This window comes from Phocoena sinus, chromosome 3 (genome assembly GCF_008692025.1).
Source record: "Phocoena sinus isolate mPhoSin1 chromosome 3, mPhoSin1.pri, whole genome shotgun sequence".
NCBI classification, from domain to species: Eukaryota; Metazoa; Chordata; class Mammalia; order Artiodactyla; family Phocoenidae; genus Phocoena; species Phocoena sinus.
In genome coordinates, this window is record NC_045765.1 from 108,637,162 (window position 1) to 108,663,480 (window position 26,319).

The 26,319-nt window shown below is 39.3% G+C and overlaps 1 protein-coding gene across 1 annotated transcript in view; it reads left to right on the top strand.

The window, feature by feature from the left end:
• The first annotated feature begins 669 nt into the window (after nt 1–669).
• Nucleotides 670–26,319, top strand: part of ACOT12 (acyl-CoA thioesterase 12) — a 48,426-nt gene continuing 22,776 nt past the window's right edge. The window contains exons 1-4 of the mRNA XM_032626169.1: nt 670–922; nt 5,716–5,785; nt 10,893–10,953; nt 22,152–22,253. Coding sequence (XP_032482060.1) covers nt 790–922; nt 5,716–5,785; nt 10,893–10,953; nt 22,152–22,253 — 366 coding nt within the window. The 5' untranslated portion in view covers nt 670–789. The remainder of the gene's footprint in view (nt 923–5,715; nt 5,786–10,892; nt 10,954–22,151; nt 22,254–26,319) is intronic.

Here is a 26,319-nt window from a genome sequence, read left to right on the forward strand (position 1 = left end):
CTATATTAAAGCCAAAAGGCTGCCTTCCCTTATTGGGTGACTTCTGATGTGCCAGCAAATCTGATCAGCCCTTTTTAAATTTTTCTCCGTTTGTTTGGCAGTGGAGGTAATTTCATAACAAAAGTGGAGGTAATTTCATAACAAAAAGATGAATAACGGGGTTTTTTGGAGCCATTATATTATCCTAAGACTCAGAAGGTGTATTTTGAACTAGGGATGGGAAGAGTGAGTGCCCACCCTACCTGGCAGTCTACAGCCAGAAAAAAAAGAAAATAAGAAGTCAAATACTTTAAAATCAACTTCTAAAGCAAAAGGTCTACATTTCTCTGGACAGCATTTAACTAATTAATTATTAACTCCCCATCACCTGCCAAGTTCTTCAGACTGATAATAACCTCACTCTTTACTTGGCAAACACCTATGTCACCTTAGCCGGGCACACGCTATGACTTTTGTACTTTATCTCATTTAATTCTCTGCACAGTCCGCTTGAGATAAGTACTGTTATCCCCCCTTTATAGGTGAGAAACCCGGTCTGGTTCCAGCTTTGCCAACCTCGGCCGCCTGAGTCAGTGTCTTCTGAGACAGAAGAGAGTTCCCTTTCGCCCTCCTCACGGTATTCCTGGCCCCTTAAATCTCACCTCCCGGTGCACCAGGTGGCCCAGTGGCCAGCAGGGCGCGGGGTGCGGGGCCGGGGTGGCAGCGGCTTGGTGCCCTTTGGAGCGGGGGCGGGCCCAGTTGGTGGCCGGGCGGCGGCCAGGCCCGGTTGCTTCGCACTTTTGACCGGCCATGGAGCTGGAGCGGCCGGCGCCCGGCGAGGTGCACGTGAGCCAGGCCATCCAGCCCGCGCACGCCAACCTCCGCGGAGAGCTGAGCGCGGCTCAGCTGCTCAAGTGGATCGACGCTGCCGCCTGCCTGGCGGGTAGGGGTGCTGGAAGGGGAGGGTAGGATGGGGGAGACCCAGGGTGCCAGGGGTCTGGAGTGGAGGAGCCCTGGGTGGGGGCGGGGCCCAGTGTGTGTAGCGAAGGGGCGTGTCTGGGAACTGGGAAGCGGGCTGGGATGTGGGGATGCGGGGTGGCGGGGGTCCGGACGGCAGAGGTCGGGATGCTGTCACACCAGGACCCCTGATCGGTGAGGAGGGAGAAGGAAGGAGAGGAGGGTATTGACAGAACTTTAAACCCCGTGCTGCTGGGAAGTAATGATTGAGATTGTTCATCCAACACTGGGAATGACCTAGACCAGTGGTTCTCAAACCTTTTAGTCTTAGGACTCCTTTACCCCATAAAATAAACGAGGACCCCGAGAGCTTTCGTGTTTGTTCTTTTATCCATATTTACCATATGTGAAATTTTAAAAAATAATTCATTTGAAAAGAACAAAAACCCATTACATATTTTTATTGTAAAATAACTATATTTTCAACAAGAACAAAAATGTACTTAGAGAAGTGGTATTGGTTTACATTTCTGCAAATCTCTTTAATGTCTAGTTTAATACATCACTCACCTCTTATATCTGCTTCTGAATTCAGTTTGTTGCCTTCCACACCGTCATGTAGTCTCTGTGAAGGACCTTTGCACCCGCTGTTATTTTTGCCTTTACACTCTTCTCTTGGCCCTTTCCATGCATTCCATCTCCACTAAATATCATTTATGCAGAGCAGTCTTTCCTAACTACCTGCTTTACATTTGCACCCTTTCATCACAACACCCTTTCCAAATTCCTCCACACCACTTAGCACAATCCGTAATTACTTTGTGTACATATATGTTCACCTTTTATTTCCTGCCTGGCCAATTAGCATGTAAACTGAAGCTTAGTAAGCACTTAATAAGTAAGCACTAAATAAAAACTTCCTGATTATATGGATGGGTAATTGGATGGATGGGTCCAGAACTTGGAATCTCATTTCTAAAAGGAAGCCAGGCTTTGCATAAGGCACTTAATAGACTTAGCAAATGTACATTTTAAGTAAAATATGTTAGGATAAAATATTAGAGCTGGAAGGAGCTTAAGATCGTGTATCCCAGGACTCTTATTTTATACAGGACAAAAGTAAAGCTCAGCTGATTACAAATTCCTGTTTTCTTCAATGAGTGTGCATAGAGTTTCTAATCCCCTGTGTGTTAACCACCCGCAAAATTCAGTCATATATCTGATGCCAATCTGTTTATTTTCTGTTTGTTGATAGGTCTGTTTGGTTTCTGTCTTAACAGTTTTTATCAGGATTTGAGGTCTGTTATAATAACAATAATGGAGACATGAATATAAAAGTAATTCACATGTATGAGAAACAAGTATAGAAATTATTCAGTTGCCATGCCTATTGCCATGGCAACTGAATTCATTATGTGAATATTGATGTGACTTTTAAAGTTACCTCACTTAGTGCTTCTGTCCTATAATGGAGAAACAATTGCCCTCCTGCAATTTTCATTAAGATTTCTATGGTTTTACACCTTTGGAAACTCGGATCACAGCAGGAGTCAATTGATAACCAATTACTGTGGACTTTAATAGTTATATTACTAATGATACAATATTGAAGAAACCTTTATGATAAAGTTGGTTTGGAAACACGGTTAATGTTAATCCTTGTAGGAAAACAAGGATTAGAATTAGCCACTGACCTTGTTAGAATTAGCCACTGGCCTCATCTGGAGACCAGAAGATACTGAAACAATATCTTTAATACTAAATATTATAAAAATTGTCAACCAAGAGCTTCAAGGCCCTGTGCATGGTTTATCCTCAGCCTTCCCCTCAGCCTTATCTTACCTACTCTCCTTCTTGCTTTTTGAATTTTTGCCACAAAACCCCCAGGACCTTTGTAGTCACTGTTCCTTCTGCCCAGCAAGCCCTTCCCTGCTCTCCTCCACAACACACATCTGTTTTACTCCTTCTCATCTTTCAGATCTCACTTCAAGCATCCTCTCCACAGGGAAACCTTCCCTGACATGCCACCTAGGTGTGGTTCCTCAGTTTACAGACCCTCACAAAATCCATGTTTCCTTCAGATCACCTAACTCATTTTGTTATTATGTATTCATTTAATTAATGTCTGGCTCCTCACTAGATTCCATGAGAATAGGGATAGTAGCTGTTTTATATTTCCAGCACCTTACAGAGAGGCTGGCATAGCACAAGTGTTCAATCAATATTAGTTAAAAGAAAGAATGAATGAAGCCACCGTCATTTTTATCAGTCATCATACCTGGACTATATCCACTTAGCTGTTCCTCAGCTTCTCTCAGTTTCCCCAGGAAATCAGAAATAGCTTTAGGGTTTCTCCGCTTTTACTGGCATACTGCATGAAGGGCAATCAAAACCAAGAACCAGAACAGACTGGTCCTGTTGAATTCATATCTGTCACACTTGTAAAAAGAAAATAAACACATGTAAAAATTGTGGCCCTGTGTTGGTTCCCCATATTTTAATTTTTCATTTTTAATTTAATGGCCCTTGAAAGTCTATAAAGTAAAACATGGCAGTTGAGCTCCTGAATCCCATATTCAGCCAAGTACTTCTCTAGGGAGCATTCCTTGGTTGGTCTTTTCTTTTCTCAGAGTTCCCGTTGCTTCTGTAGTAAAAATAACTATTTAGAACAATGTATTTGATTTTTATAAGCCAAAATTGCCTCTTTTGTAAAATAGAACTAATAACAGTATCAACCTCATGTAATTGATATGCATACTTAGCTCAGTGCCAGGCCAATAATAAATCATAATTATTATGATTATGTTTCTTTGTGCTATATATACATAGAAGACACCCAATATATACAATAAAAATTTAGTCTTTTATTGGTTTTCATACTTTAGTTATCATTTAAATCATTCAAAATTTGGTAACTCATGTTGGTGTACATGGTAACACTTTACCTATAAGAATAGTTTAATAAACTCAACATATCATTCCCTCATGTCAGGTGACCAGAATGAATGTCTATTACATACCCTTTAGTCAACACTTTATTGACTATAGCTAGATCTCTGTCACTGAGTAGACTCATTAAAAGACAGGACTGATAACAGCTCAGTGTCTGGAAATCAATGGGAATTTAACAAATGTTTGATATACTGAATTAAATTGAACCCAACTTTCTAGAGTCTAATACTTTTATGTTTCCTTCCTCTAATTGAACTTTAGAGCTGGGAAACCCATTTCCCCCCCTCCATCACTCACACACAGAGTTCTGCTATGGTTAGTTTTCTGGTAACTCAGTTTATGTTATCTGCATATTTGGAAGAATAGTTATTTCCAACTAGTAAAACCAGAATGTCCAGTTTTCTACAGAATTAGATCATAGGGAGGAATGCTTTAAATACTTGCTCTCTGGAGTATTTTCTCATATCACTTTACCTGGGACTATCAATATATATTGCAATTAAAGTAATCCACTACACACAAAGAATGCAAATTCAATATAATTCACTGCCTCTTTTTCATAATATGACAGCAGGAGTGAAGTCTCCAAAATTAAAATGGAGTTAAAATTTCTTTAAAAAGCTAATGCAGTCTGTTTGGGTTTTAACTGACTGTTCCTCAAAATGAAATTCTGGAAAAACCACATGTCAAGATTTTTCCCAAAGAGGAAAAATTCGGATACTTTTACATAAAGTAAAACCAACAATCAAAAAAGAAAAATCTCAACAAATTAAATGCAGACAGAGGGACTTCCCTGGTGGCGCAGTGGTTAAGAATCCGCTTGCCAATGCAGGGAACACGGGTTCAAGCCCTGGTCCAGGAAGATCCCACATGCCGCAGAGCAACTAAGCACATGCACCACAACTACTGAGCCTGCGCTCTAGAGCCTGCAAGCCACAACTACTGAGCCCATGTGCCACTACTACTGAAGCCCATGCACCTAGAGCCTGTGCTCTTCAACAAGAGAAGCCACCACAATGAGAAGCCCGTGCACCGCAACGAAGAGTAGCCCCCGCTCGCTGCAACTAGAGAAAGCCCAAGGGCAGCAACGAAGACACAACACAGCTATAAATAAATAAATAAACAAACAAATAAATAAATATTATAAATAAATAAATAAATGCAGGCAGGGAACATGGAAATAACTGGAGTGCTTCCCTAATTTCTCTCACCCTACTCAATGCTTTTCTCCTCCAACATTATTAATGCATAGTGAATTTCATATGAATTTGGTAGTAATAAATAATAAATATTGATTAAATACTTACTATGTGCCCATCTCTATTTCTCTGATGCCCGGACAAGTTTCTCTCTGATTTGGGGTATGAACTTAAGGTCTTCCACACTGTTCAGTGCTTGCACTGGTTAAGTGGTTTAAATATATTCAGCTACTGGTTATGTGGGATAATAGATACAGCTTTGATGCATTGTTTTTTTAAACGAAAGAAGGGTAGTACCTGACAAAATATTTAAATTTGACACCAACTTACTAAAGTTACTATCTGAATAGCTAGATATGCTGGGTATTGGTGCTGAATTTCAAATCAAAGACAGTATAAGTTAAAACTTCGGAGAAAGTACAGTAATTTCCATGCAGCAGAAAAATAACTTATTGAGCAAAGGAACTGTTATCAATCCAGTTCATCCAGAAGTGTGGGCACAGTGATCCTATACTGCATAAGAGGATGAGTTACTAGAATAAATCCACTTGTTTTATTCCTTTTCCTGCATGCTGAAATATTTAAAAATAACTATTAATGCAGCCCATTTTTAACCTATTTTTTGAAGCTGAAAAACATGCTGGGGTTTCCTGTGTTACAGCTTCAGTGGATGACATACAATTTGAGGAGACAGCTAGGTAAGTGGCATTGCTTTATCACACCTTTCTCCTGGGTTTATTGGTTCATTTACAACATGTATTTGTGGCACCTAAGCATACTCATTTGGAGTCAGGGATCCAATTTGTTAATAAGTAACATTTGAACCAATGTAAATCAGTAAAACATAATAATAATTTCAGGACCTACTTTTAGTAAATACTATTAAGTGTAAATTTACAGCCCTGATTTTGTTGAGAAATAGCTCTCAGCATTAAATGCATTCTGGTATAAGGCATTGCAGGATTTCTAAAAGCTGGTTCTGAATGGCTCCTTCCTTTACTATTAATGATAATAAGTATCTCTATGATGGTGAATTTCATCATTAGGTTGTTGGGTAAACATTAATTCATCTGAGTAGAGGTGTTAAATTATGAAAAACATTTTATGTGTAGGAGTGTGTATATGTTTTACCATCTCTTATTATAGAAAATTTCAAGATACACAAATCTTTCAACCATATACAAAAGTAGAGAGAATACCACCATGTATCCCCAAGGAACCAACACCTAACTACAACAATAATCAACTCATAAATGCTGTTGTTTTATCAATACCCTTCCATACTCCCCCACATACCTGGATTATTTTGAAGCAAATCCCAGACATCATCTCTGAATATTTCAGTACATATTTCTAAAAGATCAGGGCTCTTTTAGAAAACATAATAACGTAACTGCAATACCATTAAGAAAAACTATTATTCCCAATGGTCTCAAAAAAAATTTTTTTTTTAATTTAAACAATTGGTCTATGGATTGAATCAGGATCCAATATGGCTGATATGACCTTTAACATAAAAATTTCCCTTTCTTCTTTTCTCTTGCAATTTGTTTTTTAAAGAAACCTGGTCATTTGTCCTATAGCATTTACCACATTTTGTATCTGCTCATTGTATACCTGTTTAACATGCTCACTGATGCAGGGTTGGTCATTATTTCTATGCCTTTTTGGTGGACAGAATTAGGAATTATTTTTTTTAAAGAGGTTACATTAATAACTGTAATAAACTAGGGTTATATGGTTTTACTTAATTTATCTGATTTTATGTTTGTATCTCTTTTTTTTCTTTTTGAATATCTTGATCCTAAAAGAACCATCCCAGACTAGAAACAGATGATCTTCTCTCTTCCTTTTTCTTATGTTATGTTTAGAAAAAGGAAGAGAGAAGATCATCTGTTTCTAGTCTGGGATGGTTCTCAAGGACCACGGGGTAGCTGCCACCTGTTTTCAAAACCCTAAGTAGTCTGTCCAGTGAGATGCCCACTTCATCTCTACAACCTCCAGCTTACATTTATCTATTTGGCACTTATTCATTTATATACAAACAAAATTAAGTTAAATAAAACGACATGCATAAAGAGGTTATATCTCCAAAGCTAACCCAAAAGAAATTTTTGGTAGGCATTAGAATCATAGATATGGAAAGACCTTTAGAACTCAACCCAATCATCTCTTTGTACTGATAAGAAACTGAAGCCTAAGGCCCAGAGCCAGCCAAAGGACAGAGGACACTTAGAGCCTGGATCTTCTTATGCTCTATCCAGTGCTTTCTCCAACCCACTTCTTCTATCTTTGTGATCAGCAACCTTTATTGAACATCTCCTAATGCTTGTTCTCATAGGCAGCTGCAGTGTCAGTGAAAGAGTCCTTGACATTCTAGAGACTTGTAGATATAGATAAAGGTCTATTGGGTCTATTGACTAAGCACAGATACTAGCTATGTGATTTTTCCTGAAGTAGAAAAAGTTGACATGTGTTTGTAACTCAACACAATTACAGATTACTGAAAATCCAAACTTATTTGGGAACAGATTAAAGCATCATTATTAAATTTAGGAATGCCAACAGTATATTGCAATAAAACATCTGTTATATACTTTCCAATTCTAAATTCTGTAACTTAGACTTAACTAGTAATCTCATCATTAAAGTGTGGTTTGCCATTTGAACCATTTTGTGTTTGTGTTATCAGAAAGGATTTGTGGCCACTAAAATATATGGGACCTGCACCATTAAAAAAAGAAAATTGAAAACTACATATAGAAAGCCATACAATTTGTTTAAAAGCCATATTATTTTTTTTAACGATATTGATTTTTTTTTTTTTTTTTTTTTTTGCGGTACGCGGGCCTCTCACCGTCGCAGCCTCTCCCATTGCGGAGCACAGGCTCCAGACGCGCAGGCTCAGCGGCCATGGCTCACGGGCCCAGCTGCTCCGCGGCATGTGGGATCCTCCCGGACTGGGGCACGAACCCGTGTCTCCTGCATCGGCAGGCAGACTCTCAACCACTGCGCCACCAGGGAAGCCCTGATTTTTAAAAATATTTATTTATTTGGTTGCGTCGGGTCTTAGTTGTGGCAGGCGGGCTCCTTAGTTGTGGCATGCAAACTCTTGGTTGCAGCATGCATGTGGGATCTAGTTTCCAGACCAGAGATCGAACCCGGGCCCCCTGCATTGGGAGCACAGAGTCTTAACCACTGTGCCATCAGGGAAGTCCCATATTAGATATTTTTTTAATTCAAAATATATATTGAATATACCAAAAGTACTGCTCTAGGCTCAATAGAATATGTGAATGTTTATGACACAATGCTGAAGTGTGGCAGTCACTCAGTCTGGTAAGAAAGTCAGACAAATATGTAGTCATCAGAATAGAAAGTATGATAGGATGCATGCCTAGGGTGAGATATAAATTCTGTGTGGTAGAAAAAGGTACATTTTGACTGGAGAACCAATGAGAGTATCATGATGGAGGTAGTATTTAATGTGGGCCTTGAATGAGGTATAGATTTTCACTGGTGACTAGGAAAAGGACTTCACAAGATGAGGTACATACATGTAAGAGCCTAAGCATTGAGGTGGGAAGAAGTGGGGGGTGCTTAGGGAAAGCCTGGCGTGCAGAGATGATGCCCCAGCAGCAGTGTGGGGCTGGGTAACAGAAGACCTTGAATGCCATGCTATGAAGTTGATTTTACTTGGGATTTTAGCAGAATGAAAAGCAGAATGTCTCCTGCTTTTAAAGGAAGGGCAGAGTTCACAAAAGAGACAAAAACATGGCAAGGTGGACTTCCCTGGTTGTCCAGTGGTTAAGACTCAGTGCTTCCACTGCAGGGGGAACAGGATCGAGCCCTGGTCAGGGAAGTTACACATGCCGTATGGTGTGGCCAAAAAAAAAGTGGCAAGATGCTTCCCCTCCTCAGAGTCTGACAGGCAGAGGCAGAAGATTTTGGTAGTATATGAGTACAAAGTACTACAGTAGCTTTGAAGAGGGACTCTCTTCCTCATGTTATCACTGTAAATCTCTGCTAGAAACTTTACCAAACAGAGCTAGGAAATCTAGGAGGAACGAATTTAAGGAAAAGAGAAAATTGGTTTGGGTTTGCATGTGCTAAGTGTGGGGATTAAGTTAAATTAGGTAATGTGTGTGTAAGCAGCTATCACTCAGCCTAGAAGGGCCTCCATAACCATTAGCTGAATCTGCTGAGAGAAGTTTGAAAATATGGCTCTGTGTTTCAAGAATGAGGTTCGGGCTAAAGATTTAGATTTGAGAATCATCTCTATAAAGATGATAGGACTGTGGAAGAGAACAAGGTCTTCAGGAAGAGGCTGAAATGAAAAAAAACAAAGAACATAAATTTGGTAGATGGCTACCATTAAGGGATAGATTAAGAAAGGGAAATCAGTGAAGAAAACTGAGAATGAAGAGAGAACAGTATTTTGGAAGCCAAGGGAAGACAAGGTTTCCTGAAGAAAGAGGTTGATTGATGCTGTTAAATGAGAGAAGACCTTGGATTTAGCTGTTAGGAAGTGACTTCTGAGAGATCAGGAGTAAGATGTGGAAGCAACAGCTAGATTTGAGTGGCTGAGAAGTGAATGAGAGGTAAAACCCCCAAACTTCTGAACCTGACAAAATTGTAATCTTTTGAGACCCATCTCAGATGTTACCTCTTCTATGGCTCCTTCCTTGACTTTTCAAATTAGCCACTTCTGGGTGTTTTTGCAATACTTGACTCTTTCTTCCTTTTGAAAAATTTCATAGCATTGCACTTCATCTGTCTGCATCCTGGTGTCCCAAGTGAAGACTGGTCTCCTTGATGTCATCAACCTTGTCTTGTTAATCACTGTATCCTGAGGTCTTAGTTTAGTGCCAGGACTAGTTGTAACTTAGTAAACATTTGTTAAATGTATGAGCTGGAAAAAGAAAAAGATTATTTTAGGAAGTTTGAATATGGAGAAATATAGAGGAAAAGAGAAAAAATGTTGTGATAGAATAAACTTGAGAGAAAGATTTTTAGCAAGGAAAAGCCTTGAACATTTTCACAGACTGATAAGGAGTCAAGGAGGGGGAAGAGATTGAGGGTACAAAAGAGGAAAGATCTGCCTAAGCCAGGCCATGGTGCAGGAGGAAAGGTAAGAGTAGGATGGGATCAAGGGCACGGGTAAAGAAAGAGGTCTGGAAGAGATCTATTTTTCTTCCCCTGAAACAGAAGATTGGGAAGAATAGTGAGAATGTAGTTCAACTTTGAAGTCAGGGAGAAAAATTGAGGAGGCTTATATTGGGTAGACCCTTAGGTGACTGAAGGGCCAGAACACAAAAGCTTTGAAACAACTAGGGTTACATGACCAGAGTCCCAGTAATAATGTGGAGTGAATGGATCATCTGGCAACATTGAGGGCTCCTGTAAACCTAGTGAAGGTATTCAGTTTGTTTGCTTGCTTGTATGTTTACCATTTATTTGTTAACCAACATTTAAAAATATCAATTGTATAAGTTAGCATGTGTGTTCGTTTTCTCTTAACCAAACAGCTGTGGTACAGTCAAGTATCTGTTGTAGATTTGGAAATCATTTTGCACACCATCTTTGCAAAGGCCGTTTTCTGTTAAAAAGAGGTAGTCAGCTAACTCTTGTGTGGTTTACAATAATCAGTATCTATTTTTAGTGCTGTCTTGTTATGTTATTGAGTTTCTCATGCATGAACATTATCAGCATAAGGTGGAACTGTTCTATGGCACACACATTTAAGTGAATCTTCAAGTCTGAAATGAGATGTGCTAGAATTACTGTTTTTTTTTTTTTAACTAGAGTTGGACAAGTTATAACCATCAAAGCGAAAGTTACTAGAGCGTTCAGCACAAGCATGGAGGTAAGAGGCTCCCTTTTCTTCCTTCTGCCTGTTGGTGCTCATTTCTTCATTGTTTACAGAGGAGAGAGGAGGAGGCCTGGAATAACTTGGAATTCATGTGATTCTGAATTTCAGAAGGCCCTTGAATCTGTAGTCAGGCTCACAGGTAAATAATAAGCCTGTGTTTCCCTGCTACTAAAATTAAATGTGATGCAATGAACTATTTTTACATAAAAGGATATACACAAAGTAAACATACAAGGGAGGGCACTCCCTTGGTTCTTTGCCAGGTATAGGTTTTATTTCTTAATTATTTGCACCTATAATGAAAACTAGCCCCACGATTAACTAGTTTTTGAAAGGCAGAGTAATTGGAGCAAGAAGGGAAGCTTAGATTTTTCTTCTTTGCCTACCTGGTTTTCTTTTCTTTATTATAGCTATGAATACAAAATTCTTGGGAGCTTTTGAAGTCTCTATCCAGGTTAAAATAGCAGGAAAGGAGTTCATGGATCCCATGTTGCAACTTGTAGTTTGCTCAGTAGCAGTCCCTTTGATCTCTGGGCACAAAAGACATGTAGGGACTTACATTTGTTTCTTAGGGATTCTATGACAAAGTTTCACAGATTAGGTGCCTTAAACAACAGAAATTTATTGTCTCACTGTTCTGGAGGCTAGCAGTCCTAAATCAAGGTGTCAGTAGGGTTGGTTCCTTCCAAGGCCTATGGGAGAGAATCTGCCCCCATCCTCCCTCCTAACCTCTGGTGGTTTGCCAGTGGTTTGCTTCACCCCGATCTCAGCCTTCATCTGCACATGGTGTTCTCCCTGTGTGTGTGTGTGTATGTGTCCAAATTTTCCTATTAAAAAAAATTTTTTTTAACATTTTTATTGGAGTATAATTGCTTTACTATGGTGTGTTTCTGCTTTATAACAAAGTCAATCAGCTATACATATATATATACATCCCCATATGTCCTCCCTCTTGCATCTCCCTCCCACCATCCCTATCCCATCCCTCTAGGTGGACACAAAGCACTGAGCTGATCTCCCTGTGCTATGTGGTTACTTCCCACTAGCTATCTATTTTACTTTTGGTAGTGTATATATGTCGATGTCACTCTCTCACTGCGTCCCAGCTTACCCTACCCCCTCCTCAGGTGCTCAAGTCCATTCTCTATGTCTGCGTCTTTATTCCTGTCCTGCCCCTAGGTTCTTCAGACCCAATTTTTTTTTTTTTAGATTCCATATATATGTGTTAGCATACGGTATTTGTTTTTCTCTTTCTGATGTACTTCACTCTGTATGACAGTCTCTAAGGTCCATCCACCTCACTACAAATAACTCGATTTCATTTCTTTATATGGCTAATATTCCATTGTATATATGTGCCACATCTTCTATATCTGTTCATCAATAGGTGGACAGTTAGGTTGTTTCCATGTCCTGGCTACTGTAAATAGAGCTGCAATGAACATTTTGGTACATGACTCTTTTTGAATTATGGTTTTCTCAGGGTATATGCCCAGTAGTGGGATTGGTAGGTCGTATGGTTGTTCTATTTTTAGTTTTTTAAGGACCCTCCATACTGTTCTCCATCGTAGCTGTATCAATATACATTCCCACCAACAGTGCAAGAGGGTTCCCTTTTCTCCACACCCTCTCCAGCATTTATTGTTTGTAGATTTTTTTGATGATGGCCATTCTGACAGGTGTGAGGTGATAACTCATTATAGTTTTGATTTGCAGTTCTCTAATGATTAGTGATGTTGAGCATCCTTTCATGTGTTTGTTGGCAATCTGTATATCTTCTTTGGAGAAATGTCTATTTAGGTCTTCTGCCCATTCTTGGATTGGGTTGTTTTTTTGATATTGAGCTGCATATGCTGTCTATAAGAGACCCACCTCAGACCTAGGGACACATACAGACTGAAAGTAAGGGGATGGAAAAAGATATTCTATGCAAATGGAAATCAAAAGAAAGCTGGTGTAGCAATTCTCATATCAGAAAAAATAGACTTTAAAATAAAGACCATTACAAGAGACAAAGAAGGACACTACATAATGATCAAGAGATCAATCCAAGAAGAAGATATAACAATCGTAAATATTTATGCACCCAAAAAAGGAGCACCTCAATACATAAGGCAAAAGCTAACAGCCATAAAAGGGGAAATCAACAGTAACACAATAATAGTAAGGGATTTTAACACCCCACTTTCACCAATGGACAGATCATCCAAAATGAAAATAAATAAGGAAACACAAGCTTTAAATGACACATTACACAAGATGACTTAATTGATATTTATAGGACATTCCCTCCAAAAACATCAGATTACACTTTCTTCTCAAGTGCCCTTGGAACATTCTCCAGGATAGACCATATCTTGGGTCACTAGTCAAGCCTTGGTAAATTTAAGAAAATTGAAATTGTATCAAGTAACTTTTCTGATCACAATGCTATGAGACTAGATATCAATTACAGGAAAAAAATCTGTAAAAAATACAAACACATGGAGGCTAAACAATATGCTACTGAATAAGCAAGAGATCACTGAAGAAATCAAAGAGGAAATCAAAAAATACCTAGGAGCAAATGACAATGAAAACATGACAACCCAAAACCTATGGGATGTAGCAAAAGCAGTTCTAAGAGAGAAGTTTATAGCAATACAATCCTACCTCAAGAAACAAGAAACATCTCAAATAAACAACCTAACTTTACACCTAAAGCAATTAGAGAAAGAAGAACAAAAAAACCCAAAGTTAGAAAAAGGAAAGAAATCATACGATCAGATCAGAAATAAATGAGAAAGAAATGAAGGAAACGGTAGGCAAAGATCAATAAAACTAAAAGAGGTTTCTTTGAGAAGATAAACAAAATTGATAAACCATTAGCCAAACTCATCAAGAAAAAAAGGGAGCAGACTGAAATCAGTAGAATAAAAATGAAAAAGGAGAAGTAACAACTGACACTGCAGAAATACAAAGGATCATAAGAGATTACTACAAGCAACTATATGCCAATAAAATGGACAACCTGGAAGAAATGGGCAAATTCTTAGAAATGCACAACTTCCTGAGACTGAACCAGGAAGAAATAGAAAATACAAACAGGCCAATCACAAGAACTGAAATTGAGACTGTGATTAAAAATCTTCCAACAAACAAAACCCCAGGACCAGATGGCTTCACAGGTGAATTCTGTCAAACATTTAGAGAAGAGCTAATACCTATCCTTCTCAAACACTTCCAAAATATAGCAAAGGGAGGAACACTCCCAAACTCATTCTACGAGGCCACCATCACCCTGATACCAAAACCAGACGAAGATGTCACAAAGAAAGAAAACTACAGGCCAATATTACTGATGAACATAGATGCAAAAATCCTCAACAAAATACTAGCAAACAGAATCCAACATCACATTAAAAGGATCACACACCATGATCAAGTGGGGTGTATCCCAGGAATGCAAGGATTCTTCAATATATGCAAATCAATCAATGTGATAAACCATATTAACAAATTGAAGGATAAAAGCCATATGATCATCTCAATAGATGCAGAAAAAGCTTTCAACAATATTCAACACCCATTTATGATAAAAACCCTCGAGAAAGTATACGTAGAGGGAACTTACCTCAACATAATAAAGGCCATATATGACAAACCCACAGCCAACATCATTGTCAATGGTGAAAAACTGAAACCATTTCCACTAAGATCATGAACAAGGCAAGGTTGCCCACTCTCACCACTATTATTCAACATAGTTTTGGAAGTTTTAGCCACAGCAATCAGAGAAGAAAAAGAAATAAAAGGAACACAAATTGGGAAAAAAGGAGTAAAACTGTCACTGTTTGCAGATGGCATGATACTATACATAGAGAATCCTAAAGATGCCACCAGAAAACTACTAGAGCTAATCAATGAATTTGGTATAGTAGCAGGATACAAAATCAATGCACAGAAATCTCTTGCATTGCTATACACTAATGATGAAAAATCTGAAAGAGAAATTAAGGAAACACTCCCATTTACCATTGCAACAAAAAGAATAAAATACCTAGGAATAAACCTACCTAGGGAGACAAAAGACCTGTATGCAGAAAACTATAAGACACTGATGAAAGAAATTAAAGGTGATACAAACAGATGGAGAAATATACCGTGTTCTTGGATTGGAAGAATCAACATTGTGAAAATGTACTACCCAAAGCAATCTACAGATTCAATGCAATCCCTATCAAACTACCAATGGCATTTGTCACAGAACTAGAACAAAAAATTTCACAGTTTGTATGGAAACAAAAAATACCCCAAATAGCCAAAGCAATCTTGAGAAAAAAAGTGGAGCTGGAGGAATCAGGCTCCCTGACTCCATTGTAAACTACAAAGCTACAGTAATCAAGACAGTATGGTACTGGCACAAAAACAGAAATATAGATCAATGGAACAGGATAAAAAGCCCAGAGATAAACCCATGCACATATGGTCACCTTATCTTTGATAAAGGAGGCAAGAATATACAATGGAGAAAAGACAGCCTCTTCAATAAGTGGTGGTGGGAGAACTGGACAGCTATATGTAAAAGAATGAAATTAGAACACTTCCTAACACCATACACAAAAATAAACTCAAAATGGATTAGAGACCTGTATGTAAGACCGGACACTATAAAATTCTTAGAGGAAAACATAGGCAGAATACTACGTGACATAAATCACAGCAAGATCCTTTTTGACCCAACTCCTAGAGAAATGGAAATAAAAACAGTAAACAAATGGGACCTAATGAAACTTAAAAGCTTTTGCACAGCAAAGGAAACCATAAACAAGATGAAAAGACAACCCACAGAATGGGAGAAAATATTTGCAAATGAAGGAACTGAGAAAGGATTAATCTCCAAAATATACAAGCAGCTCATGCAGCTCAATGTCAAAAAAACAACCCAATCCAAGAATGGGCAGAAGACCTAAATAGACATTTCTTGTTCTTTCAGGTCTTGTTTTTGTATCCATTCAGCCAGTCTATGTCTTTTGGTTGGAGCATTTAATCCATTTACATTTGAGGTAATTATTGATACGTATGTTCCTATTACCATTTTCTTAATTGTTTTGGGTTTGTTATTGTAAGTCTTTTCTTTCTCTTGTGTTTCCTGCCTAGAGAAGTTCCTTTAGCATTTTTTGTAGAGTTGGTTTGGTGGTGCTGTATTCTCTTAGGTTTTGCTTGTCTGTAAAGGTTTTAATTTCTCTGTTGAATCTGAATGAGATCCTTGCTGGGTAATCTTGGTTATAGGTTTTTCCCTTTCATCACTTTAAATATGTCCTGCCACTCCCTTCTGGCTTGCAGTTTCTGCTGAAAAATCAGTTGTTAACCTTATGGGGATTCCCTTGTATGTTAATTGTTGCTTTTCCCTTGCTGCTTTTAATATTTTTTCTTTGTATTTAATTTTTGATAGTTTGATTAATATGTGTCTTGGTATGTTTCTCCTTGGATTTATCCTGTATGGGACTCTCTGCATTTCCTGGACATGATTATTTCCTTACCCATAGTAGGGAAATTTTCAACTATAATTTCTTCAAATACTTTCCCAGTCCCTTTTTATCCCCTCTTCTTATTCTGAGAACCCTATCATTCGAATGTTGGTGTGTTTATTGTTGTCCCAGAGGTCTCTGAGATTGTCCTCAATTCTTTTCTTTTTTTTTTTTTTTTTTTTGCTTTATTCTGCTCTGTAGCAATTTCCACTATTTTATCTTCTAGGTCACTTATCTGTTCTTCTATTATTCTGCTATTAATTCCTTCTGGAGAATTTTTTTTTTTTTATGGTATGCGGGCCTCTCACTGTTGTGGCCTCTCCTGTTGTGGAGCACAGGCTCCAGATGCACAGGCTCAGCAGCCATGGCTCATAGGCTCAGCTGCTTTGCGGCATGTGGGATCCTCCCGGACTGGGGCACGAACCCGTGTCCCCTGCATCGGCAGGCGGACTCTCAACCACTGCACCACCAGGGAAGTCCCTTCTAGAAAATTTTTAATTTCATTTATTGTGCTGTTCATCATTGTTTGCTCTTTAGTTCTTCTAGATCCTTGTTAAATGTTTCTTGTATATTCTCCATTCTTATTTCCAAGATTTTGGATCATCTTTACTATCATTACTCTGAATTCTTTTTCAGGTAGACTGCCTATTTCCTCTCCATTTGTTTGGTCTGGTAGGTTTTTACCTTGCTGCTTCATCTGCCGTGTATTTCTCTGTCTTCTCATTTTGCTTAACTTACTGTGTTTGGGGTCTCCGTTTCACAGCCTGCAGGTTCATAGTTCCCATTGTTTTTGGTGTCTGCTCCTAGTGGGTAAGCATGGTTCAGTGGGTTGTGTAGGCTTCCTGGTAGAGGGGACTGGTGCCTGCGTTCTGGTGGATGATGCTGGATCTTGTCTTTCTGGTGGGCAGGACCAGGCCCGGTGGTGTGTTTTGGGGTGTCTGTGAACTTATTATGATTTTAAGCAGCCTCTCTGCTAATGGGTGTGTCTGTGTTCCTGTCTTTCTAGTTGTTTGGCATAGAGTGTCCACCACTGTAGCCTGCTGGTCGTTGAGTGGAGCTGGGTCTTAGCTTTGAGATGGAGATCTCTGGGAGAGTTTTTGTCATTTGATATTATGTGGGGCTTGGAGGTGTCTGGTGGACCAATGTCCTGAACTCGGCTCTCCCGCCTGAGGTCTGACACCCAGCCAGAGCACCAAGACCCTGCCAGCCACACGTCTCAGAAAAAAAAGGGAGAAAGGAAGGAAGGAAGGAAGGAAGAGATGGAGTGAGGGAAGGAGGAAGAGAGAAAAAAAGAATAAAATATGTTATTAAAAATAAAAAAATAATTTAAAAAAGAGAGAAAGAAAGAAGAGAGTAACCAAACCAAAAAAGTTGGTTATAGCACTAAAAACTATAGTTACAAGCAAACAAACAAAATGGACAGTCAGAACCCTAGGACAAATGGCAAAAGCAAAGCTATACAGACAAATCACAAAAAGAAGCATACACATACACACTCACAAAAAGAGAAAAAGGATAAAAATTAGGGCTTCCCTGGTGGCACAGTGGTTGAGAGTCCGCCTGCCGACGCAGGAGAGGCAGGTTTGCGCCCCAGTCCGCGAATATTCCACATGCCGTGGAGCAGCTGGGCCCGTGAGCCATGGCCGCTGAGCCTGCACGTCCGGAGCCTGTGGTCTTCAACAGGAGAGGCCACAACAGTGAGAGGCCCGCATACCACAAAAAAAAAATTAAAGAAGAGAGCAACCAAATCAATAAAGAAATCTACCAATGAGAATAAGCTCTAAATACTAAACTACGATAAACATAAAACCAGAAACAAATTATTTGGAGAAAGCACACTCCAAATCTACAGCTGCTCCCAAAGTCCATCACCTCAATTTTGGGATGATTTGTTATCTATTCAGGTATTCCACAGATGCAGGGTACATCAAGTTGATTGTGGAGGTTTAATTCGCTGCTCCTGAGGCTGCTGGGAGAAATTTCCCTTTCTCTTCTTTGTTCGCACAGCTCCTGGGGTTCAGCTTTGGATTTGGCCCCGCCTCTGCGTGTAAGTTTCCTGAGGGCATCTGTTCCCTATCCAGACAGGACAGGGTTAAAGGAGCGGCTGATTACGGGGCTCTGGCTCACTCATGCTGGGGGTAGGTGGGGTATGGAAGGTGGGGCGAGCCTGCAGCAGCAGTGACCAGTGTGACGTTGCAATAACCTGAAGTGTGCCGTGTGTTCTCCCGGGGAAGTTGTCCGTGGATCATAGGACCCTGGCAGTGGCGGGCTGCACAGGCTCCCGGGAGGGGAGGTATGGATAGTGACCTGTGCTTGCACACAGGCTCTTAGGTGGCTGCAGCAGCAGCCTTAGCATTTCATGCCCATCCCTGGTGTCTGCACTGATAGCCACGGCTCACACCCAACTCTGGAGCTCATTTAGGCGGTGCTCTGAACTCCCTCTCCTCACACACCCCTAAACAATGGTCTCTTACCTCTTAGGCAGGTCCAGACTTTTTCTTGGACTCCCTCCCAGCTAGCTGTGGCGCACTAGCCCCCTCCAGGCTGTGTTCATGCAGCCAACCCCAGTCCTCTCCCTGGGATGTGACCTCCAAAGCCCAGCCTCAGCTCCCAGCCCCCGCCCGCCCCGGCGGGTGAGCAGACGAGTCTTTTGGCCTGGTGAGTGCTGGTCAGCACCGATCTTCTGTGTGGGAATCTCTCCGCTTTGCCCTCTGCACCCCTGTTGCTGAGCTCTCCTCCGTGGTTCCAAAGCTTCCCCCCCACCCCCCACCCCTGTCCCTGCCCGTGAAGGGGCTTCCTAGTGTGTGGAAGTTTTTCCTCCTACAGCTCCCTCCCCAAAGTGCAGGTCAGGTCCCTATTCTTTTGTCTGTTTTTCCTTTTTTCTTTTGCCCTTCGCAGGTACCTGAGGAGTTTCTTGCCTTTTGGGAAGTCTGAGATCTTCTGCCAGCATTCAGTAGGTGTTCTTTAGGAGTTGTTCCACATGTAGATGTAATTTTGATGTATTTGTGGGGAGGAAGGTGATCTCCATGTCTTACTCCTCTGCCATCTTGAAGGCACCCACCCCAAATTTTCCCTTTTTATAAGGACATCAGTCATATTGGATTAGGGGTCCATCCTACTCCAGAGGGATCTCATCTCAACTAATTACACCCTATTTTCAAATAAGGTCACATTCTGAGGTACCAGATTTGGTGAGGGACACAAATCAACCCATAAAAGAACTATTTTGGCAATAACCACACCTATGGTGATGGCTTTACCCTGATTTAGTCACTTTCTCCCAGTATGTTTATAAATAGAATAGAAAAAAACTTGAAGAAATCAGAAAGGTAATAAAAACTTGTGGATAAAATGAGCTCTGTCAGAGACAGTTTATGATGGTGCTTTTGGATCCTGATTTCTCAGCTATGGGGTTCTTGAGCTTTGCCTCACAGTAGCCTCTGGGTCTAGCCTTTCCCCTGAGAGACAGCACTCTCCTTTATATTCAGCCCATACACAGATGAAAGTTCCCTTTCTTTTCTCCTTTCTTCCTATTCCCTGATAGCAGCTAGAATTTCCAGAGGAAGTTTGACTAAAAGCTACAAAAAGAACCCGGTGAGTTTGAAAGCACAGATTTCTTATCTTAAGAAAAATAAATGCTAGCCCCATCTAGGGCTAATTTAGTCCCTCTACTAAGTTGTGGTCTTCTATGGCCTCTATGAATGTGTTGTGTATTCACTGAGGTCTGGCTGGAGGGAACACCAGATTCCTAGCGCTGTATGAGCTCTTGGAACTGTTTACCTTACAATAACTGTTTCTTCCTCAGAAGCTGTTCTTTTCTGGCTTTGTCGGATTTCACCCTACACATGCTCAGACTGGTATCAACCCGAACACTCAACAGGAACAATATGCACATACCTGGAATTCTTTCCTTTTGTAGCTCCCTCCTTTCTGGGATAATCTCAGCTGCCTTGATCTCCTTGATTTCTGGTTCTTCAATTCAGCAAGTTTCCATTTCCCCTCCTTGGTCATAGTCTGGGAATTATGTGCAGGCTGAGAACCCAGGAAATGCAAGTGCTCCCTTCATTTATCTCCCTTTCCTTGGAGATCACAGGTCTGTGTTGTCTGTTGTCCTATGTGTGAAAATAGTTGCTTCCTATACTTGGTCTAATTTTCCAGTTGTTTTCATAGGACGTAATTCCAATCTGACCCACTCTGTAATGACACAAAGTGAAATTCTCCCTGGCATATGTTTTCGAGACATTTGGCCATTGTACATAACTAAATTAACTGTTCTAATAGAAGACAATGTTTGGAACTTGTTTTAACTCTCCAGAATTGTAACTTTGTTTTTACTATTAGTTGTCTATTCTATTTTTCATTTGCCTATTTTTCTGAAAGTAGAAAGCTATGTGGGTTGAGAGTTGTTGGGAGTTGAAAATGGATGGTTTAAATTTGGTTAATCACCATCTAGTTAACTTATGTTTACCATGCAAATACTAATTTGGTTTCATAAGTTAAGTGAATCACCAATTGATGATTATTTTTGTGCGTGATGTACTTGGCGAAGATGTAGAAATAGATATTAATCATTGATAACACAGTGCTGAACTAAGATGCCCGAGGTTGCCCACTATTTCAAGAAGGTAGTATTATTTCTCTGGGCTATGTTCCCGAGTTTACCTACACTTCTGCAGTGTGTGATCATGAAACCAGAGCTTCAGAGTTCTTCACATGGGGAAATCCAGTCCACTGTGGTGTCACCATAAAATGTCTCAACTACTTTCTTGCTATTCCTGAAAAATAAAACTCCTGAAAGAGAAAACAAAGCTGCAAATAACATGACTGCAAATAACATTCTGTCCATGTCATCTTGGTTATAAAACTCAGACTAAAGATTTAAAAAAAAGTTATGGTGCATCTCTCTGATGGGCTATAAGGAATTCATTAATATCTTGTTTTCAAAAGCACATTTAGTAATAGTGGGATTAGAAAATACTTATCATATAAATGCCCAAAAATTTCGTTTTAAAATTGTAAATACAGTATAATAATCTTTTGTGTGTGTGTGTATACACACCTTCAGACACAACTATATACATATAGATACATTTCATACATATGTATATATATAAAACTGGAAGAAATTTTATATAAAGGTTAGTAACTATTAATCTGAGTGATGGAATTACTGATAATACTTACTCTTGATTGTCAGATTCCATCTTTATCATTTATCTATTTTTATACTTACCAAATTTTTCATGGTAAATATATATTTTTCTATAATCAGAAAAAAATATTTTTCCAATTTTATAGAAAATCATTGAGAGGACAGTATTGGTTAAAAGTAAATTGAAATGGGCTTCCCTGGTGGCGCAGTGGTTGAGAGTCCGCCTGCCGATGCAGGGAACGCGGGTTCGTGCCCCGGTCCGGGAAGATCCCACATGCCGCGGGGCGGCTGGGCCCGTGGGCCGTGGCTGCTGAGCCTGCGTGTCCGGAGCCTGTGCTCCGCAACGGGAGAGGCCACAACAGTGATGAGGCCCGCGTACTGCAAAAAAAAAAAAAAAAGTAAATTGAAATGCTGGTTTTATTCAAAAAACAAAACAATGGTGAAGTGCATAAATGAATTTTGAATGCTGCAGTCTCATCTGTTGTCTAGATGGCTGAAAAGTTTTGAATTTATTTTTCTTTCCTTTTTAGATCAGCATCAAGGTCACAGTACAGGACATGTTCACTGGCATTGAGAAACTTGTTAGTGTGGCTTTCTCTACGTTTGTAGCCAAACCAGTTGGAAAAGAAAAGGTAAATTTCTTTGTGAAGAGTATCTAGCATGTAATTCAGGGACATATCAACAGAAGTATAAGCATCAGAATTATTATGGAATAAGGGACATTTCTTTTTACCGTGAGATATACTTTCCCAAGATTTGTTACTCACCAATACTTATCGTAATTTTCACCAATATTTATGTGGTAATATCATAGTATTAACTGCTTAGAGAAAATGAGAGATGTAGCCAGTTCGTGAAAGAGAAAAAAAACGTGTTTTAAATGATCTGAAGGTCATGTCTGTTTCCCCACAATATTGCTTGCTGGTTTAGTTCTTTTCTTTTGTGGTTATATAACTCAAAATTGAGTTAAAATATTTTTTTAAAGCAAGTGCATTTTAGCTAGCAGTTGTGTCTTATGGTCCAATCACTTTTTCATACCTAAAGGAATAATGTCAAAGTTGCTGAGTTATTGAAGTTTAAACATAAGCTGCAGGGCATATATAGGGTAAAAACACCCTTAAAAGAAATATGTTGGCCTCATGTGGGTACCCAGTGGGCTTGCCTTGCTTTGGCCCAGAGCAGCATGTCCCTTGTCTGCTGCGGACTTACTCATAATTTCTTGGCTTTTCTTTTTAGGGTCAGAGTGCCTAGGGGAGGATCTGCATTTAGTCTAAGCGTTCTTTTTTTTAACATTTTATTTATTTAGTTAGTTTATACAGCAAGTTCTCATTAGTTGTCTATTTTATACATTATTAGTGTATATATGTCAATCCCAATCTCCCAATTCATCCCACTGCCACCCCCCCACCCACTCTTTCCCCCGTTGGTGTCCATAAGTTTGTTCTCTACATCTGTGTCTCTATTTCTGCCTTGCAAACCGTTTCATCTGTACAATTTTTCTTGATTCCACATATATGCGTTAATATACGATATTTGTTTTTCTCATTCTGACTTACTTCACTCCATATGACAGTCTCTAGGTCCATCCATGTCTCTACAAATGACCCAATTTCATTCCTTTTTATGGCTGAATAATACTCCATTGTATATATGTACCACATCTTCTTTATCCATTCGTCTGTTGATGGGCATTTAGGTTGCTTCCATGACCTGGCTATTGTAAATAGTGCTGTAATGAACATTGGGGTGCATGTGTCTTTTTGAATTATGGTTTTCTCTGAGTATATGCCCAGTAGTGGGATTGCTGGGTCATATGGTAATTCTATTTTTAGTTTTTTAAGCTCCATACTGTTCTCCATAGTGGTTGTATCAGTTTACATTCCCACCAACAGTGCAAGAGGGTTCCCTTTCCTCCATGTCCTCTCCAGCATTTGTTCTTTGTAGATTTTCTGATGATGCCCATTCTAACTGGTGTGAGGTGATACCTCATTGTAGTTTTGATTTGCAATTCCTCTAAGAATTAGTAATGTTGAGCAGCTTTACATGTGCTTCCTGGCCATCTGTATGTCTTCTTTGGAGAAAAGTCTATTTAGGTGTTCTGCCCACTTTGGGATTGGGCTGTTTGTTATTTTAATATTGAGCTGCATGAGCTATTTATATATTTTGGAGATTTATCCTTTGTCTGTTGATACATTTGCAAATATTTTCTCCCACTCTGAGTGTTGTCTTTTTGTCTTGTTTGTAGTTTCCTTTGCTGTGCAAAAGTGTTTAAGTTTCATTAGGTCCCATTTGTTTACTTTTGTTTTTATTTCCATTACTCTAGGAGGTGAGTCAAAAAAGATGTTGCTGTGATTTATGGCAAAGAGTGTTCTTCCTATGTTTTCCTCTAAGAATTTTATAGTGTCTGGTCTTACATTTAGGTCTTTAATCCATTTTGAGTTTATTTTTGTGTATGGTGTTAGGGAGTGTTCTAATTTCATTGTTTTACATGCAGCTGTTCAGTTTTCCAATCACCACTTATTGAAGAGACTGTTTTTTTCTCCACTGTATATCCTTGCTGCCTTTGTCATAGATTAGTTGACAACAGGTGCATGGGTTTATCTCTGGGATTTCTATCCTGTTCCATTGAACTATATTTCTGTTTTTGTGCCAGTACCATATTGTCTTGATTACTGTAGCTTTGTAGTATAGTCTGAAGTCAGGGAGTCTGATTCATCCAGCTCTGTGTTTTTCCCTCAAGATTGCTTTGGCTATTCAGGATCTTTTGTGTCTCCATAGAAATTTTAAGATTTTTTGTTCTAGTTCTGTAATAAATATCATTGGTAATTTGATATGGATTGCATTGAATCTCTGGATTGCTTTGGGTAGTATAGTCATTTTCACAATATTGATTCTTCCAATCCAAGAACATGGTATATCTCTCCATCTGTTTGTGAAATCTTTGATTTCTTTCATCAGTGCCTTCTAGTTTTCTGCATACAGGTCTTTTACCTCCTTAGGTAGGTTTATTCCTAAGTATTTTATTCTTTTTGTTGCAATGGTGAATAGGATTGTTTCCTTAATTTCTCTTTCTGAACTTTCATTGTTAGTGTATAGGAATGCAAGAGATTTCTGTGCGTTAATTTTGTATCCTGAAACTTTACCAAATTCATTGATTAGTTCTAGTTGCTTTCTGGTGTCATCTTTAGGATTATCTATGTATAGTATCATGTGATCTGCAAACAGTAACAGTTTTACTTCTTCTTTTCCAATTTGTATTCCTTTCCTGTTTTTCCTCTCTGATTGCCCTGGCTAGGACTTCCAAAACTGTGTTGAATAATAGTGGTGAGAGTGTACATACTTGTATTGTTCCTGGTCTTAGATGAAATGCTTTCAGTTTTTCACCATTGAGAGTGATGTTTGCTGTGGATTTGTCATATATGGGCTTTATTATGTTGAGGTAGGTTCCCTCTATGCCCACTTTCTGGAGAGTTTTTATAATAAAATGGGTGTTGACTTTTGTCAAAAGCTTTTGCTGCATCTATTGAGATTATCATATGGTTTTTATCCTTCAATTTGTTAATATGGTGTATCACATTGAATGGTTTGTGTATATTGGCGAATCCTTACATTCCTAGGATAAACCCCACTTAATCATTGTGTATGATCTGTTTAATGTGTTGTTGGATTCTGTTTCCTAGCATTTTGTTGCGGATTTCTGCATCTATATTCATCAGTGATATTGGTCTGTAATTTTTTTTTTTTGTAGTATCTTTGTCTTGTTTTGGTATCAGGGTGATGGTGGCCTCATGGAAAGAGTGTGGGAGTGTTCCTTCCTCTGCAATTTTTTGGAAGAGTTTGAGAAGGATGTGTTAGCTCTTCTCTAAATGTTTGATAGAATTCACCTGTGAAGCCATCTGGTCCTGGACTTTTGTTTGTTGGAAGATTTTTTTTTTTTTTTTTTTTTTGGTACACGGGCCTCTCACTGTTGTGGCCTCTCCCATTGCGGAGCACAGGCTCCGGACGCGCAGGCTCAGCGGCCATGGCTCATGGTCCTAGCCGCTCCGCGGCATGTGGGATCCTCCCGGACCGGGGCACGAACCCGCGTCCCCTGCATTGGCAGGCGGACTCTCAACCACTGCGCCACCAGGGAAGCCGCGTTGGAAGATTTTTAATCACAGTTTCAATTTCATTACTTGTGATCAGTCTGTTCATATATTCTATTTCTTCCTGGTTCAGTCTTGGAAGGTTATACCTTTATAAGAATTTGTCCATTTCTTCCAGGTTATCCATTTCATTGGCATAGAGTTGCTGGTAGTAGTCTCTTAGGATGCTTTGTATTTCTGCAGTGTCCATTGTATCTTCTCCTTTTTCATTTCTAATTTTATTGATTTGAGTCCTCTCCCTCTTTTTCTTGATGAGTCCGGGTAAAGGTTTATCAATTTTGTTTATCTGCTCAAAGAACCAGCTTTTAGTTTTATTGATCTTTGCTACTGTTTTCTTTGTTTATATTTCATTCTGTTGCATCACATTTCCAGGTTTCTGGAGGTCAGTTAGAGTTTTATTCTGACTTACTGATTTTTTCAGTTTGCTTATTAGACAATGTTTTCACCATGTGTTGAAATTTCCAAATTGGGAATATCTCTTGGTACATGATAGCTTTCTCTAGAACATCTTTATTCTCTCCCTTTGATAGATTAATTTTGCAAAAGGTAGAAA